Below are 13,330 nucleotides of genomic sequence, written 5' to 3' on the forward strand. Positions count from 1 at the left end.
AAAGCCTTAAGCAAATCTAGTTTCTCACTTTCTCTGCTGGGAGCACGTGCGCCACCTAGTGTAAGTGTGTTAAATTACGACTAATCCAATTGTAGGCTGCCTTAGGGATCCATCACCTACGGAGTTACTTAGCATTAGGAGCTTCCCGTTCTCATGAAAACCTAAACCTTCTGGTCAGAATGTCTAAGGGCGGTAAGATATAGATTAAAAAAAAAAAAAAAAACCTCTTTGTGTGATCTCACCTCATCACCCATAGTTGAATACTTATACTCACTTGTAGATACACAGAACAGAACCGTAGAAAATTTGGACACCTGGATGCCTTTCATCTACTGTTTCTGAAAGTTCGTTGAAGAAACAGTGGCTAGCAGTTTGATTGTTTTTGCAAAGTTCTGATAGGTCCTTAAACATCAAGTAAGACCCTGACACTCATGCAGGATTGTGGGTGCATGCCCTTTCTACCCTCTCATTTTGTAAAACCATCACTTTCCTGGGGGAGCTGTTGGCTGAATGTGGCTGGCCAGAGGTCACTCAGGCCTTCTGACCAACACGGTCAAGGATGATACAGATGGAAAGTGATTCCTTTTTCAGCACTATCAGAATGTAGATCAGAATAAATTTTTTTTTTTAAAGGTTGGCACTGGTAGTTCAAGTCTGTAATCCTAGCTACTCATGCAGGATCTCAGTTCAAAGCCAGCCTGGGGAGGAAAGTCCATGAGACTCTTATCTCCAGTTAACCACCAGAAAACCGGAAGTGGAGCTGTGGGCCAATATGGTAGAGCACTAGCTTTGAGCTCTGAGTTCAACCCCACAATTGACCCCCCCCCCACCCTGCCAAAAAAGAAAAAAAATGAACAGGATATTTTCATTATTCCAAAAAGAGACCAGATGGCCTTCAACCTTCCACGCTGCCCCCCCCCCCCCCCATCATTTCCCACAGCCTTTATTCTACATTAATTCCTGGCAAGGTTACTTCTAGAAATATGTTCAGCTTCACTGTACATTCTACAGAGATTCCTTATGCAGTATATATTGTTAACTATACTACCCTGTTTAGTAAAAATGTTTAAAATTTAGGACAGCGTGACTTACACCTCCCCCCCCCCCCCTCTATTTTAGGACACGAGCATAGCTCCGTTCGTGGCTTCCTCAAATCGAGTCTTCATAAAGTTCCATGCTGAGTACGCCACACGTCCATCCTCATTCCGGCTCAGGTGGCAAAGCTGAGGGGGAAAGACATAGGTTTGCTCCTTGCTTGGACTGACCCTCAGAGCCATCGGGCACCACACTGGACAGAACTCCGCCACCCTGGCCGTGGAGCCCTGCCCAAGACCTGGAGCAAGGCTGCTGCCGGTCACCGCTCACGGAATCAGCGCTCACACCATCAGCTGGCACACGAGGCTTGCCTGCAATGCTGGGTCTGACTCCTTTGAGCCTGGCTGTGCATGGTCTCCTTACTTTCTAAGTTTTCAACTGCAATTTTTTTTAAAAAAATTCTTAAACGGTTGTCATTAAAAAAAAAAACAGTTAATGATACAATAGATGTCTTATTTTCACCAGGGATGCCAAATTGGGGAAATAAACATCATTGGATTGTTAATGTTGTATGTATGTGGCAGTCACTCGCTGTCTTTCCCATGGACTTCTTCTTGGCCACGAGGAGCCTTCTCACTGGAGTCCGTTGTGTCCATTTCCCCACTCTTGGTACTCTGTATCATGAACTCCTATAACCCTAGAACATTCCCTTTTCTCTTTGTGTGGGGCTTTTCCTTCCACATTCTCCACACTAAAGACCTTTTTCTTTCTCTTTTTTCTTGCATGTCTACTGTTGACATTTCAGCTCAAATCTATCATAAGCAGGAAATTCTTCTCCTATTTTTGGCTTTCATAGGAAGTTTTATCATCTGATAGCCAATTTGTCACATTAGGTTGTGTATATGTGTGTGTGTGTATGTATGTGTGTGTGTGTGATTGAGTAGTCACAGGGCCTTGCTCATGCTACACTCCCAAGCTTACCTTTTTTAAAATCTCTATTGTATTAGTTGTGTACGTTTAGTCTCTGCTTACTTTTTCAATTATTATTTTTTTCCTGTGTATGTGATACTGAGGAATCGAACCCAGGGCCTCATGCATGCTAGGCAAGCACTCTATCACTAAGCCACATTCCCAGCCCAGTCTCTGCTTATTACATTCTGTTCTTCAAGGGCAGTTCTCAAGTTCCTTTTGAGGGTTAAGCTGTAAAGGGATGGATAAATAAAATGTCTGACAAACATCGCTGCAGTCTTGCTGTCACGTCCATTTTGTGTGAATCAGCCCATGAACCGTGATAGGTGGCAAGCGATAGGTAGCTAGGAAGATGAGATTATGTTGTGCTTTCTGTGGCTATCAATAGACACCCAGGATGAAGAGCATCATGGAGGCAAGGATGACAGCAGTTCTACGCAATGGCTTCTAGAATTGCTGAAGTGGACAGAGACCCATCTGTTCTTAAAGTAAATTTAGTATGTTCTCCCCACACCGAGCCCACACGACCCACCCCTCATATTCCTTCCCCCCAACCAAACATAAGCCCTACTCCCCACAATGCATTGGGGCTTACCTCTACACTTTCCTGTCTTCTCCTGGCCATTGCATGGAATGACCCATATCACCAAAATGCTACTGCGTGCATGCTAGTTTCCACATACCTCATTTAGAGCCCAACCAGTTTCTAGGATTCTGCACCAGTCTTTAAACCACGTAGTCTCTCCATTCCTCCACTCAGTGGGCCACAGCTTCCACTTTCTATTGCTTGCTTTGCTTTGAATCCTCTGCAGATGAGCATTCAGTGAGTAGCATTTTTACATCACCTTAAAACCCTTTTTGTATTGGAATAACATAGATCTGCAAAACACTGAAAAGATACTACAGAGCGATCTCATGGACTGGTTACTTAATGTCCTCCAAATTTCCAGAATAATTTGGGAATGATTTCCAATAGGTGAATTTCCAATAAAAGGAGAGATCCTTTTACCTGTTGACTTACATCACTAAATAAGCCAGTAACAAGACCAGAACATTGACAATTCTACTACCAGTCAAAATGCTACCTCCAAAACAAAAAATCAAACACAAAATCAAAAACAAAAAACAAACTCTAGGTGGAAACCAGTTTTTTTTTTTTTTTTTTCATTTCAGTTAATTCATCTTGAGGAAAATCCCCAAGTGTGTTCTTTGATAAAACCTCTAAAAATAACTTCCAACTGATGTTCAAGATATAAATATGGAGGGGACATGCTCTCATGTGCATGTATTTGGAGAATCAAATTCTCAGAGAAGCGATGTCTTCAGAAATACGTCGCAGTCTTAACACGCACTTCTGGGTATTTCTATTCAGGTTAAATAGTGACAGCACCTTTACCTAAGAAAATCACATTCACTTTCAAGTATAAAAAAAGAAAGTAGCTCAGAGGAAATGACTGCACATACCCACTTGGCCTTTAATACAGGGGTACTGTTTCTCAGTCACAGGGTGTTGAAGTTGCTTGCATAAGTGAGACAAACCCCAATGTGTGCATTTGTCCCCAAGGGGACAGAGTTTCCATAGAGCATCACCTCTGTCTATTTTTAGTTTTGCAACACAACATACCAAGTTAAGTAATATCAGATGCTATTTAGGAAGAATTGGGACATTCAATAGTATGTTATCTCTGAAGTTGCCAGACATGCATCTAAGTGAAGGAATGCTCAGATTCTTTTGCACAAGAAAATCCAAGGCTTTCATAAACTTTCCACTGTCTCTAGTAGGACAGAAGTCTTGGCCTTAGAGCCTGTCTTACATGCTGGAATGCCTGTCTAGCAAGCAGGAAACCCTGAGTTCAAGCAAGCTCCAGAGAAAACAGATACCACAGGAGAGATTCATGCTTTATGTTAGATATGCCAAGTGAAGACTTACTAAGCACAGGAGACTCACTAAATGAAAGGTCTGTATAACATTGTTTTGTCACGCTCTAGTGGAATACTGGATAATCTCCTCTGGGAATCATGGTACATATCTGTCATCCCTTTTACTTGGGAAGCAGAGATCAGGAGGATTGCAATTCTAGACCAACTTGGGCAAAAAGTAAGACCCTATCTGATAAGTACAGTTACAAAGAGCTGGGCTCTGTACCTGCCTAGCAAGCATAAGATACTGAGTTCAACCCCCCTGTACTGACAAAACAAATTTAAAACATGATATATTCTCACCTTCAACATTTCTGCTTTGGGGCTGGGAAGGTGGCTCAGTGGTAGAGCACTTGCCTTGCATGCATGAGGCCCTGGGTTCGATTCCTCAGCACCACATAAGCAAAAAGAAAAAAGCCGGAAGTGGTGCTGTGGCTCAAGTGGTAGAGTGCTAGCCTTGATCTGAAGAGCTGAGGGACAGCGCCCAGGCCCAGAGTTCAGGCCCCATGAACGGACCCAAAAAAACAAAACAAAACATTTCTACTTTGATTATTTATATACTATGAATAGATATGTCAACTTTATGGATGACATTGAACTGAAAAACATAGTGGGATGTAATGAATAGCACCATCAAACACCTGGGAACAGCATGTAATTAGGGGTACATGCAAGATTTTGCCTTTTCATTTAGAAATGAATTGTCAAGGTTCAGAATATGCAAAAAGTTTGACAACATGAACGACTTGGGAATTTTGTCTAAAAGCAAGTATAACAGGATGCAGCTCTTGAAACCAGAGGTGACTTGTGCTCACTTCATGCCATCTGAACAACGGCATCTTAAGAGCCCCTGACACTGAGAGGTGTGGTTCTCTACGGGGGAGGTTCTGAGGCTATCCAGCAAGTGCACCTATGGAATTGAAGCAAGCAGTGCCAATATTACATAAAGTTGAAAACATAATGGGGGGGGGGAGAGAATGAGGAAGAGGGAAAGAGGGAGAGGAAGAGAGGCAAAGAGATGGAGAGAGGGAGAGAGAGAAGAGAGGGAGAGAGGGGGAGAGAGAAAGGGAGAAGGAGATGGAGAAAGGGGGAGGGAGAGAGACATAGAAAGGGAGAGAGGGGGCAAATGAGAGAGAGGGAGAGAGAGTGAGAGAGAGCGAGGCGAAATCTCTACAAGAGGCTCTAGCCTTCTGTGATAGTGGCAATGATTTTTAGGGTGTTTGAGGATTGTAATGATCATTTTCAAATATAGAAAAATGGAAGTGGGCTTAGTACATTTTCAAGTAATTCACCTGAAACAAGAAAAGAAGAAGAAGGAATCCTGGCTGGGCTGATGGCTCCCTACTTAAGATGCACATCCAAATGTCATGGATGGATGGAAGGGATCCATGCTTTCTAAGAATGCTCAGGTCTTTCTTGTATCTTTTAGGCCCGGGGGGGGGGGGGAGGGGAATACCAGTTGCTCAAACCCAAAAGGTCAGGTACAAAATCAAACCGGACCAAACCCAAACCCCAAACTCCAAACCCCAAACCCAGCCAGAGGCACCAGCTCCTCTCATCAGGTGCTCATAATACAGGCTGCAAGCTCCAGCCAGGGCTGACATAGGAATGTCTGCAGAGACGAGTTGTAACTTCTGTCAGGTGAGACTGGAAAGAAAGAAGTAGGACACTGGTAGCGATTTACTTCTAGATTTCTCAGGGCCTCCATCCCAACTACCAGCCCTCCAGTTACCACACCCTTCCCAGCACTAGTGCCCCAGATTCCCTGCTTCCGCCCACACAACAATGCCCTTCCACCAACTCACTGGGCATGCGCTAAAGCTAGTACGCACGCGTAAACTTCCATCCAATCAGTCCCTCAAAACCGAGGACGGGGCGGAGTGGTGAGGTCAATAAACGGATACGATTGGTCAGCCTTTAGGAGAGGGAGGAGAAAGCCACATTTTTCTTCAATGGGTGGGGCTGCGCGCGGGAGCCCGGTCTAGTACACGGTTCTCCTAATTTGGGAAGTGTCGGGAGCGGGAGTGGCGTGGCGCTGGGAGGCGAGTGCGCCTGCGCAGAGCGGGCGCTGGGACAGGGCGTGTTCCTGGTTTAGGATCCCTGTCGGGGTGCGTTCGCTTGTCACCCGAGCGTGAACCCCGAGGACTCCCCACGCCCAGCCTCCGCGGTAAGTGTGGGTGGCGGTGCACCCGGCTTTGCCCTGCGCCCCGGCCCCTGCCGGGCTGTGCCCGGAGAGCCCGCGCTCAGTCCCGGCTCTCAGCACCCGAGTGGGAGGTGACACCCCCCGGGGCACCCCGGGTCCGCGTCCCGGCGCCCACCCGCCCCTCATCGCCCACGGGCTCTGTTGTCGTTTGCTCCAGAACAAACATGTCCAAGTCTCTGAAAAAGTTGGTGGAGGAGAGCCGGGAGAAGAACCAGCCGGAAGTGGACATGAGCGACCGGGGCATCTCCAACATGCTGGACGTCCACGGCTTGTGTAAGTTCACCCCCAGGGCCTGCTCTGCCCTGCCCGGCCCTGCCCTCCTCGGGGTGCTGGCGAGGGTGTCCGGGGTCGACAGGGGTCTGCTTGACATCCCGCCCTCTGCAGATCCTCCTCCCTCCCCCGGCGGGACCTTCCTGCGGAAAGTTTGCTGTGCACCACCATTTGTTCTGTTGCAACTGGACAACCATCCTGGGCGTCGAGGATCGGATTATCCTCCACCCCGGGGGACCCCCCCAGCTCAGCCACATGCACTGTGCGCACAGATGCCCGTGCTGAATCCACGCCTCTCTGTGCACTTCTTTCCAGATCATAAGTAAATTTAGTGTTTTGTTTGTTTTTGAAGGGAAAGGAATCACACACAGAGTTGTTCCTCTCCCTCCTTGGCGTTTTGGGAGAACTTCATGCCATCTGGGTGGATTTCCCACACGCTTTATCTCCTAGCCACTTTATCACTTTAATTTGGGAAGTTTATTTTTTGAATCCTTCCCCTTTTCTCCTCTTCTGGCCTTGGTCCACGAACGAAAATGGTATCTTGAGAGCTGTGTGACTAATGGGAATTCTTGGGCTTGCAATGTTTGAAGCATATCTTTGCGCCTGGCTCTCACTGGTGGCTGCCGGCTATCATCCCAGCTACCCAGGAGGCTGAGATCTGTTTAACGCTAGGCCAGGCATGAAAGTCCAGGAGACTCTGATCTCCAATTGTCCACCAAAAACTGGAAGTGGAGCTGCCGCTCAAAGTAGTAGAATACTAGCCTTGAGCAAAAAAGCTCAGGGACAGTGCCCAGGCCCTGAGTTCAAGCTCCAGGGCCTGTGTCTGTGCTGTGTGCACAACACGCGTGCACGCACACACACAATTCATAGCTTGTTGACTATTTCTGGACCTTTATCGTTAACTCTTTCTGGTGCTCCAAGCTTTGCCATCTTCCCTTCAGTTTCAGTATTCAGGTGCCACCCATTTTATTGTGTTTCCCTTCTTGTAATCAGGAATTCCAGACTCCAGATTATTTGTACAGGTGGCAACAGTCGGTCCTCTGTAAGAAGTCTGTCTCCCTACAACTCAGGGCCCAACAGTCTTCACCAGGTGTGGATATTCATCTAATGTTGCCAGACTAAAATTTTAAGAAGCCAAAAATCCACATTTTTGTGATTGTTGATTTTTTTTTATTTCACAGCTAATTCCAATATTGGAAAAAAAAAACACTTTGTAAGTACAATGCAGCATGGAAATACAGCATTTTTTTTCAGGTTAAGGCAAGTTTAGTTTGGACTCTGCTTTTACACACTTCTGGCTGTCCATATGTCAGTACTTTGAAATTCCTTGTTGAATTTGGTTTCCCATCCCTGCCATGCTCAATACAGGATCTTGCCAGTAGCACTCTTCCTCACAGGCTAGAACAGAGTTTGCTTGAAGAACAGAGTTTGCTTTCTACTTAGTCTTGGAAGAAGTGACTCCATATAATATTTACAAGCTATTTCAGTTCTGTTCCATTATCTCTGAAATGACATGGCCCATTTTAGAGAAGAAAAGATAGCCACTTGCTTTCTGGTAGAGATGTTTCCGTTATAACACTGTGTGGTAAAAAGCAAGCTCACGCTGAAGTTTTCCCAGAGAAATAGCAGAGGAAGAGAATCAGTATTTCCTTAGAAGTTCAGCAGAAGTGAATCTCCTCTGGTTCTGTAGTATTGGTCCATGGAGGGCTGCATTCTGCTGTCTCCTTGGCCTCTGGGCTTCTTGCAGTCTTCAGGGTTCTAGAACTTTCTTCAGAAGCCCATTCCTTCACTTGGGCTCATCAACCAGCTGTGCATATAATGTTCAGTGTATATGTTTTGAAACATTTGATATGGTTACATGAATAATGTGATGTAAGACCCCTCTTATTCCTTTATTTACACAATTTCAGTTGCAGCCTTGTAGTTTTTTGTATTATCCTGTGGAGACACAGGGAATGATGAATTCCCACCTACTGAGAATGACCATTTCTTCAGTCTCAAGCTTCGCTTTCATTGTCTTAATTTCTCAGAAGCTAAACAGAAATTTAGCTTTGAAGATAAGGACAGAGGTTTTGTATTTCTTTGAAGCATGTGAAATACCTGTCTTTCTGCTTATGAGAGTTGAGTCTTATCAACAGAGCACTGGAATTCTTTATTTATTTATTTTTTTTGGGTCTGGTCATGGGGCCTGAACTCTGGGCCTGGGCGCTGTCCCTCAGCTCTTCAGCTCAAGGCTAGCGCTCTACCATTTGAGCCACAGTGCTACTTCTGGCTTTTTTTCTTTTTGCTTATGTGGTGCTGAGGAATCGAACCCAGGGCCTCATGCATGCAAGGCAAGCGCTCTACCACTGAGCTACCTTCCCAGCCCCTGGACTTTCTTAGATATAGTAGGTTACCGTGTGTGTGTGTGTGTGTGTGTGTGTGTGTGTGTGTGTGTGTGTGTGTGTGTGTGTGTGTGTGTGTGTATGTATATGTGTGTGCTGGTACTAGGGCTTGAACTCAGGACCTCATGTCTTTGTTTAGCTTTTTCTGCTCAAGGACGATGCTCTATCTACCACTTTGAGCCATACCTCCACTTCTGGCTTTTTGCTACTTAATTGGGGATAAGAGTCTCTTCGATTTGTCTGTGAGGGCTGGCTTTGAACCCCAGTCCTCAGGTCTCAGCCTTCTAGGTGGTTAGGCTCAAGCTCATGTAGGTGAGCTTTTAGCGACATTTCAGTGTACATACCACAGTCTTCTCGATGAGCTTTCTTTTCTCCTTGGGCTAGAGTCAGATGCCAGACAGAGAGACTTTTGTCAGCTCCATGACATCCTAAGGATACTCAGGTCCTGTGTGTGAGGAGCTTAAAGCAGTACCTTGGAGTGGGAGAAAGTATCTCATAGCCACTGTGTCACATTGGACAAGCTACTTGACTTCTCTGAGCCTTAAATTCCTCGTCATCAAATAGGAATAAAAATACCACTGGGAGGACTGGCTTAGTGAGAGATGCAATGAAATGTTAGCCAGTCCTGGGGCTTGAACTCAGGGCTTGGGCTTTGTTCCTGAGCCTCTCTGTGCTCAAGGCTGGCACTCTTACCACTTGATCCATGGCACCACTCCTGGCTTTTTCTGTGTATGTGGTACTAAGGAATCGAACCCAGGGCTTCATGCGTGCAAGACAAGCACTCTACCACTAAGCCACATTCCCAGCCCCAAATGTTAACTATTAATATAAATCTCTACTTAATGCAACCAGTTCCAGCAGAATCAGTTACCTGCATCCAGAATTTAATGTGGTTTATGATACTGAGTCACGTATTGGTGTTTTATATGTTGCTTGTTAGAAGGTGAATCATTCAGCCCTTTTGCCTAAGGTTCTAATTGATTTAGATAGCCATGTTTTTGAAATGTGTTCCACTTTTAATTTTCAAATCATTCTTTTCTCTGTGCTGTGTCATCTGCATATATATTCTCTGCTCAAAGTTTCCAAGAGCAAGAGTGCCGATTTTGTTTTTATGAAAGAGATTTCACTGCAGAAGCTTCCCCAAGCAGCAGCTGTGTTTTCCTTGGTTGATGAAGTTGCTTCTAGAAGCTCCTGTGTTCATGTTACATGGAGGTGAAGAATTCTGGGGGTAGTCAGGTGCCGGGCTGTCATTTCCTTTGGTCACATCTTCTGTGGCTTGGTAATCTCTTCCAGAAGTGGCCACGCCTTCATCTATCACTGTTCTCTTCAGGTTAGATGAACACACCTTTCAGATATGTCTTCAAAAGGAAAAACAACTAGCTAGCAAAGGAGTTGTATAGAAAATTGTCACCACACGTATAGCCACGGGATGCTGAGAGGGGCTGTTTGTTTCCAAGCCCTGTTGGGCTGGAATCTGTCTCTCTGTGAGGAATGCATGGGATGGGGCCAGATAGGAAGGTGGGAGGAAGGGTTGAAAAACTGGGAAGAGCAGGGTGCTGGTGGCTCAGGCCTGTAATCCTAGCTACTTAGGAGGCTGAGTTCTGAGGATTACCATTCAAAGCTAGCCCAGGCAGGAAAGTCTGTGAGACTCTTAAGTGTAATTAACTACTACACAGCCAGAAGTGTGGCTATGGTTCTCAGTTGTAAAGTGCTAACCTTGTGCATAAGAGCTCAAGGACAGCACTCAAGCCTTGAGTTCAAGTTGCTGGACTGTTATCAAAAAACACAAACAAACAAAAGCTGGGAAGAATGTGATTTTAGCTATAGCATTAAAAGTGCATTTGCAGCTGGGCACTGGTGGCTCACGCCTGTAATCCTAGCTACTCAGGAGGCTGAGATCTGAGGATTGAGGTTCAAAGCCAGCCCAGGCAGGAAAGTCCGAGAGACTCTTTATCTCCAATAAATCACTAGAAAACCGGAAGTGGCACTGTGGCTCAAGTGGTAGAGCGCTCGCCTTGAGCTGAAGAGCTCAGGGACAGCGCCCAGGCCCAGAGTTCAAGCCCCACGACAGACAAAAAAAAAAAAAAGTGCATTTGCAATTAGTGTGCCCACCTTTATGTTATCCACGCCGCCTTGGAAAGCCCCTTTCCCCTTTCTTTCCAGCTCACCCACACACCTTGTCAGTGTTTGTTGAAAGACTGAATGATGGCGCTGGAAATGTGGCTTAGTAGTAGAGTGCTTGCCTAGCATGCATGAAGCTCTGGGTTCAATTCCTCAGTACCACATACAAAGAAAAAGCCAGAAGTGGTGCTATGGCTCAAGGGGTAGCTCTTGAGTAAAAGAAACTCAGGGACAGTGCCCAGGTCTTGAGTTCAAGCCCCAGGACTGGCAAAAAAAAAAGGAAGAAAGAAAGAAAGTCCAAATTACTTATCTGTCTCTTCTAGTGAAGCATCTCAATAATCTACATTTTAGTCTACTACCCCCTTCCAACGTTGTATACATAAGAGTCTCTTCTGTGCCCCTTATATCTGGTGTGGTGCTTTGGGAAAGTTTCTTGAAGAAGTACATGAGACCCACGGTTATGCAGCAAACACTGGAGGTGATATCGTCTCTTCTGAAGCCTTCTTGCTTCTTTTTTTGACTTGCCAGAATTCATGGCTTGATTTCTGTTTGCTTTTCCCAAGCCTGCAGACACAGGGCTGAGAGGAGCAAGTCTTTCCCGATAGCGTGTGTAACCAGTAGAGGGCAGTGTTGTGCCTGTGTTTTGCTAAGGATTCCTGAGGAGACCAAAGGCAGCATCTCATTAATGCCGGCTCTACTGCCACCCAGTGCTCGCTTCCTCTTTCATGCTTTCCCCCCTTTTCCTCAGCATGGGACTCATCTGTTTTATTGTACATCGCCTGTGTGGCTCACCAGGAGAGACACTGCACTCATCTCACAATCACGCTGATCAGAGCATGGAAACATTGCCCATGGTCACAACTGCCTTGCACCAGGCTCCTGGGCAGAGAGTTGCTCATCAGCCAGTGTACTTTTAAATGAAAGATGAGGGCTGGGTGTGGTGGTTCACCCTTGTAATCCCAGCTGTGCAGGAGGTGGAGTTCAGGAGACTCAGTTCAAGGTAGACCGGGCAATAAAAAAGTTAGCAAGACTCCATGTACACAAATAAGGGGGGCATGGTGGTAAGTGGATGTGATCCCAGCTACATAGGCAGCAGAGATGGGAAGAATCGAGGTTTGAGGCTGGCTTGGGAAAAACCCATGAAACCCGGTTAGAAAAATAACAAAAGGAAAAAGGATTGCGGGGCATAGCTCAAGTCATAGAAGGCCTGCTGAATAGGTTTGAAGCCCTGAATTCTTTTGGTTTCCTTAGTGCCAAACCAAGTCAAACCAGCAAAACATAACAAACAAATATAACCAGGTGCCAATGGCTCATGCCTGTAATCCTAGCTACTCAGGAGGCTGAGATCTGAGGATCGCAGTTCAAAACCAACCTGACAGCCTGAGACACCTATTTCCAGTAAGCCAGAAGTGGAGCTGTGGTAGAGTGCTTGCTTTGAGCAAAAGAAGCTCAGATACAGCACCCACGCTCTGAATTCAGGTCCCAGGACTGTCTCCCCCACATAAAAACCAAACATACAAATAAAAAGGAATGGAGGGAAGGGAGGGAGGGAGAGAGAGAAGGAAGAAGAGAGGGAGTTAGGAAGGAAGGAAGGAAGGAGGGAAGGGAGGAAGAGAGGGAGGAAGGAAAGGGATAGAATGGAATTCTATCCTCTGGTCCAGTTTACACAGCTTTCATTAGTGTGTGATGCTTAATCGTGTTCAATAGCATTTTGTTTTGGATATTGGTAAAGCCATGAAGGAAAATGGCTTTACTTTCTTAAGTTCCTGACTTCAGCAGCTCCTCCAAGGCCCTGCTTTCAAATCCAGTCATACATGGAGGAACTGGGGAATCATAGCTTGCACCACGCGTGCTCAGGCCTGCTGCGGGAAGTGTGTGCGGTGTCATGCTGCCACACTGTGATACACATCATCTCTGGCCTCGGCCCATTGGTCCTCTTGGCCGCCCGCATCAGAGTTTGCCCATGGTGTGTGTGTGACAGCTACCCTTTGTAACTCTGTGCCATGTGGTGGCATCCTAGCCTTGCTGAGAAAGGACTGGCGATTTCCAGAGGGATCTGGGGCAGGTCTGCTGTAGCCCAGGGCATTCATTTTTTTTCAGACCTTGCGGTAGTCAAAATGCAGCCTTGGGCTAGCCCATTGTCTTGGAGACTGGGGGTGAAAGGACTCTTGCCCAGTGCTAACTATGGGAGAAAACCTGGAGGCCACATCATCACCAAGTGAGACGCGTCTGCCCAGCCTGCTCCTTTCTTTAGTTTCCCAAGAAACTGTTCATCTTATGTGGATTTGATGATTACATGTAAGATTGTTTTAATACCGCTTATTCATTTCTTCTGTTTTCTGACTTTGAACATTAGCTTAAGATGCTTCATGCAGGAAGGTATGGGAAACTCTTGAGAGGGAGAAATGCAGGTTTGTGAGAAGACAGA

At 46.0% G+C, this 13,330-nt stretch overlaps 2 protein-coding genes across 2 annotated transcripts in view; both read left to right on the forward strand.

Moving 5' to 3' along the window:
- Cubn (cubilin) overlaps positions 1–2,274 on the forward strand; it is a 233,934-nt gene extending 231,660 nt beyond the window's left edge. The window contains exon 67 of the mRNA XM_042685932.1: positions 1,120–2,274. Coding sequence (XP_042541866.1) covers positions 1,120–1,227 — 108 coding nt within the window. The 3' untranslated portion in view covers positions 1,228–2,274. The remainder of the gene's footprint in view (positions 1–1,119) is intronic.
- Positions 2,275–5,953: 3,679 nt separating this feature from the next.
- Positions 5,954–13,330, forward strand: part of Rsu1 (Ras suppressor protein 1) — a 171,226-nt gene continuing 163,849 nt past the window's right edge. Inside the window, exons 1-2 of the mRNA XM_042686296.1 lie at positions 5,954–6,091; positions 6,285–6,400. Of these exons, the coding sequence (XP_042542230.1) occupies positions 6,292–6,400 (109 nt within the window). The 5' untranslated portion in view covers positions 5,954–6,091; positions 6,285–6,291. The remainder of the gene's footprint in view (positions 6,092–6,284; positions 6,401–13,330) is intronic.

The sequence above is a fragment of the Dipodomys spectabilis genome, unplaced genomic scaffold (assembly GCF_019054845.1).
Source record: "Dipodomys spectabilis isolate Male_0828 unplaced genomic scaffold, ASM1905484v1 ptg000096l, whole genome shotgun sequence".
NCBI lineage: Eukaryota > Metazoa > Chordata > Mammalia > Rodentia > Heteromyidae > Dipodomys > Dipodomys spectabilis.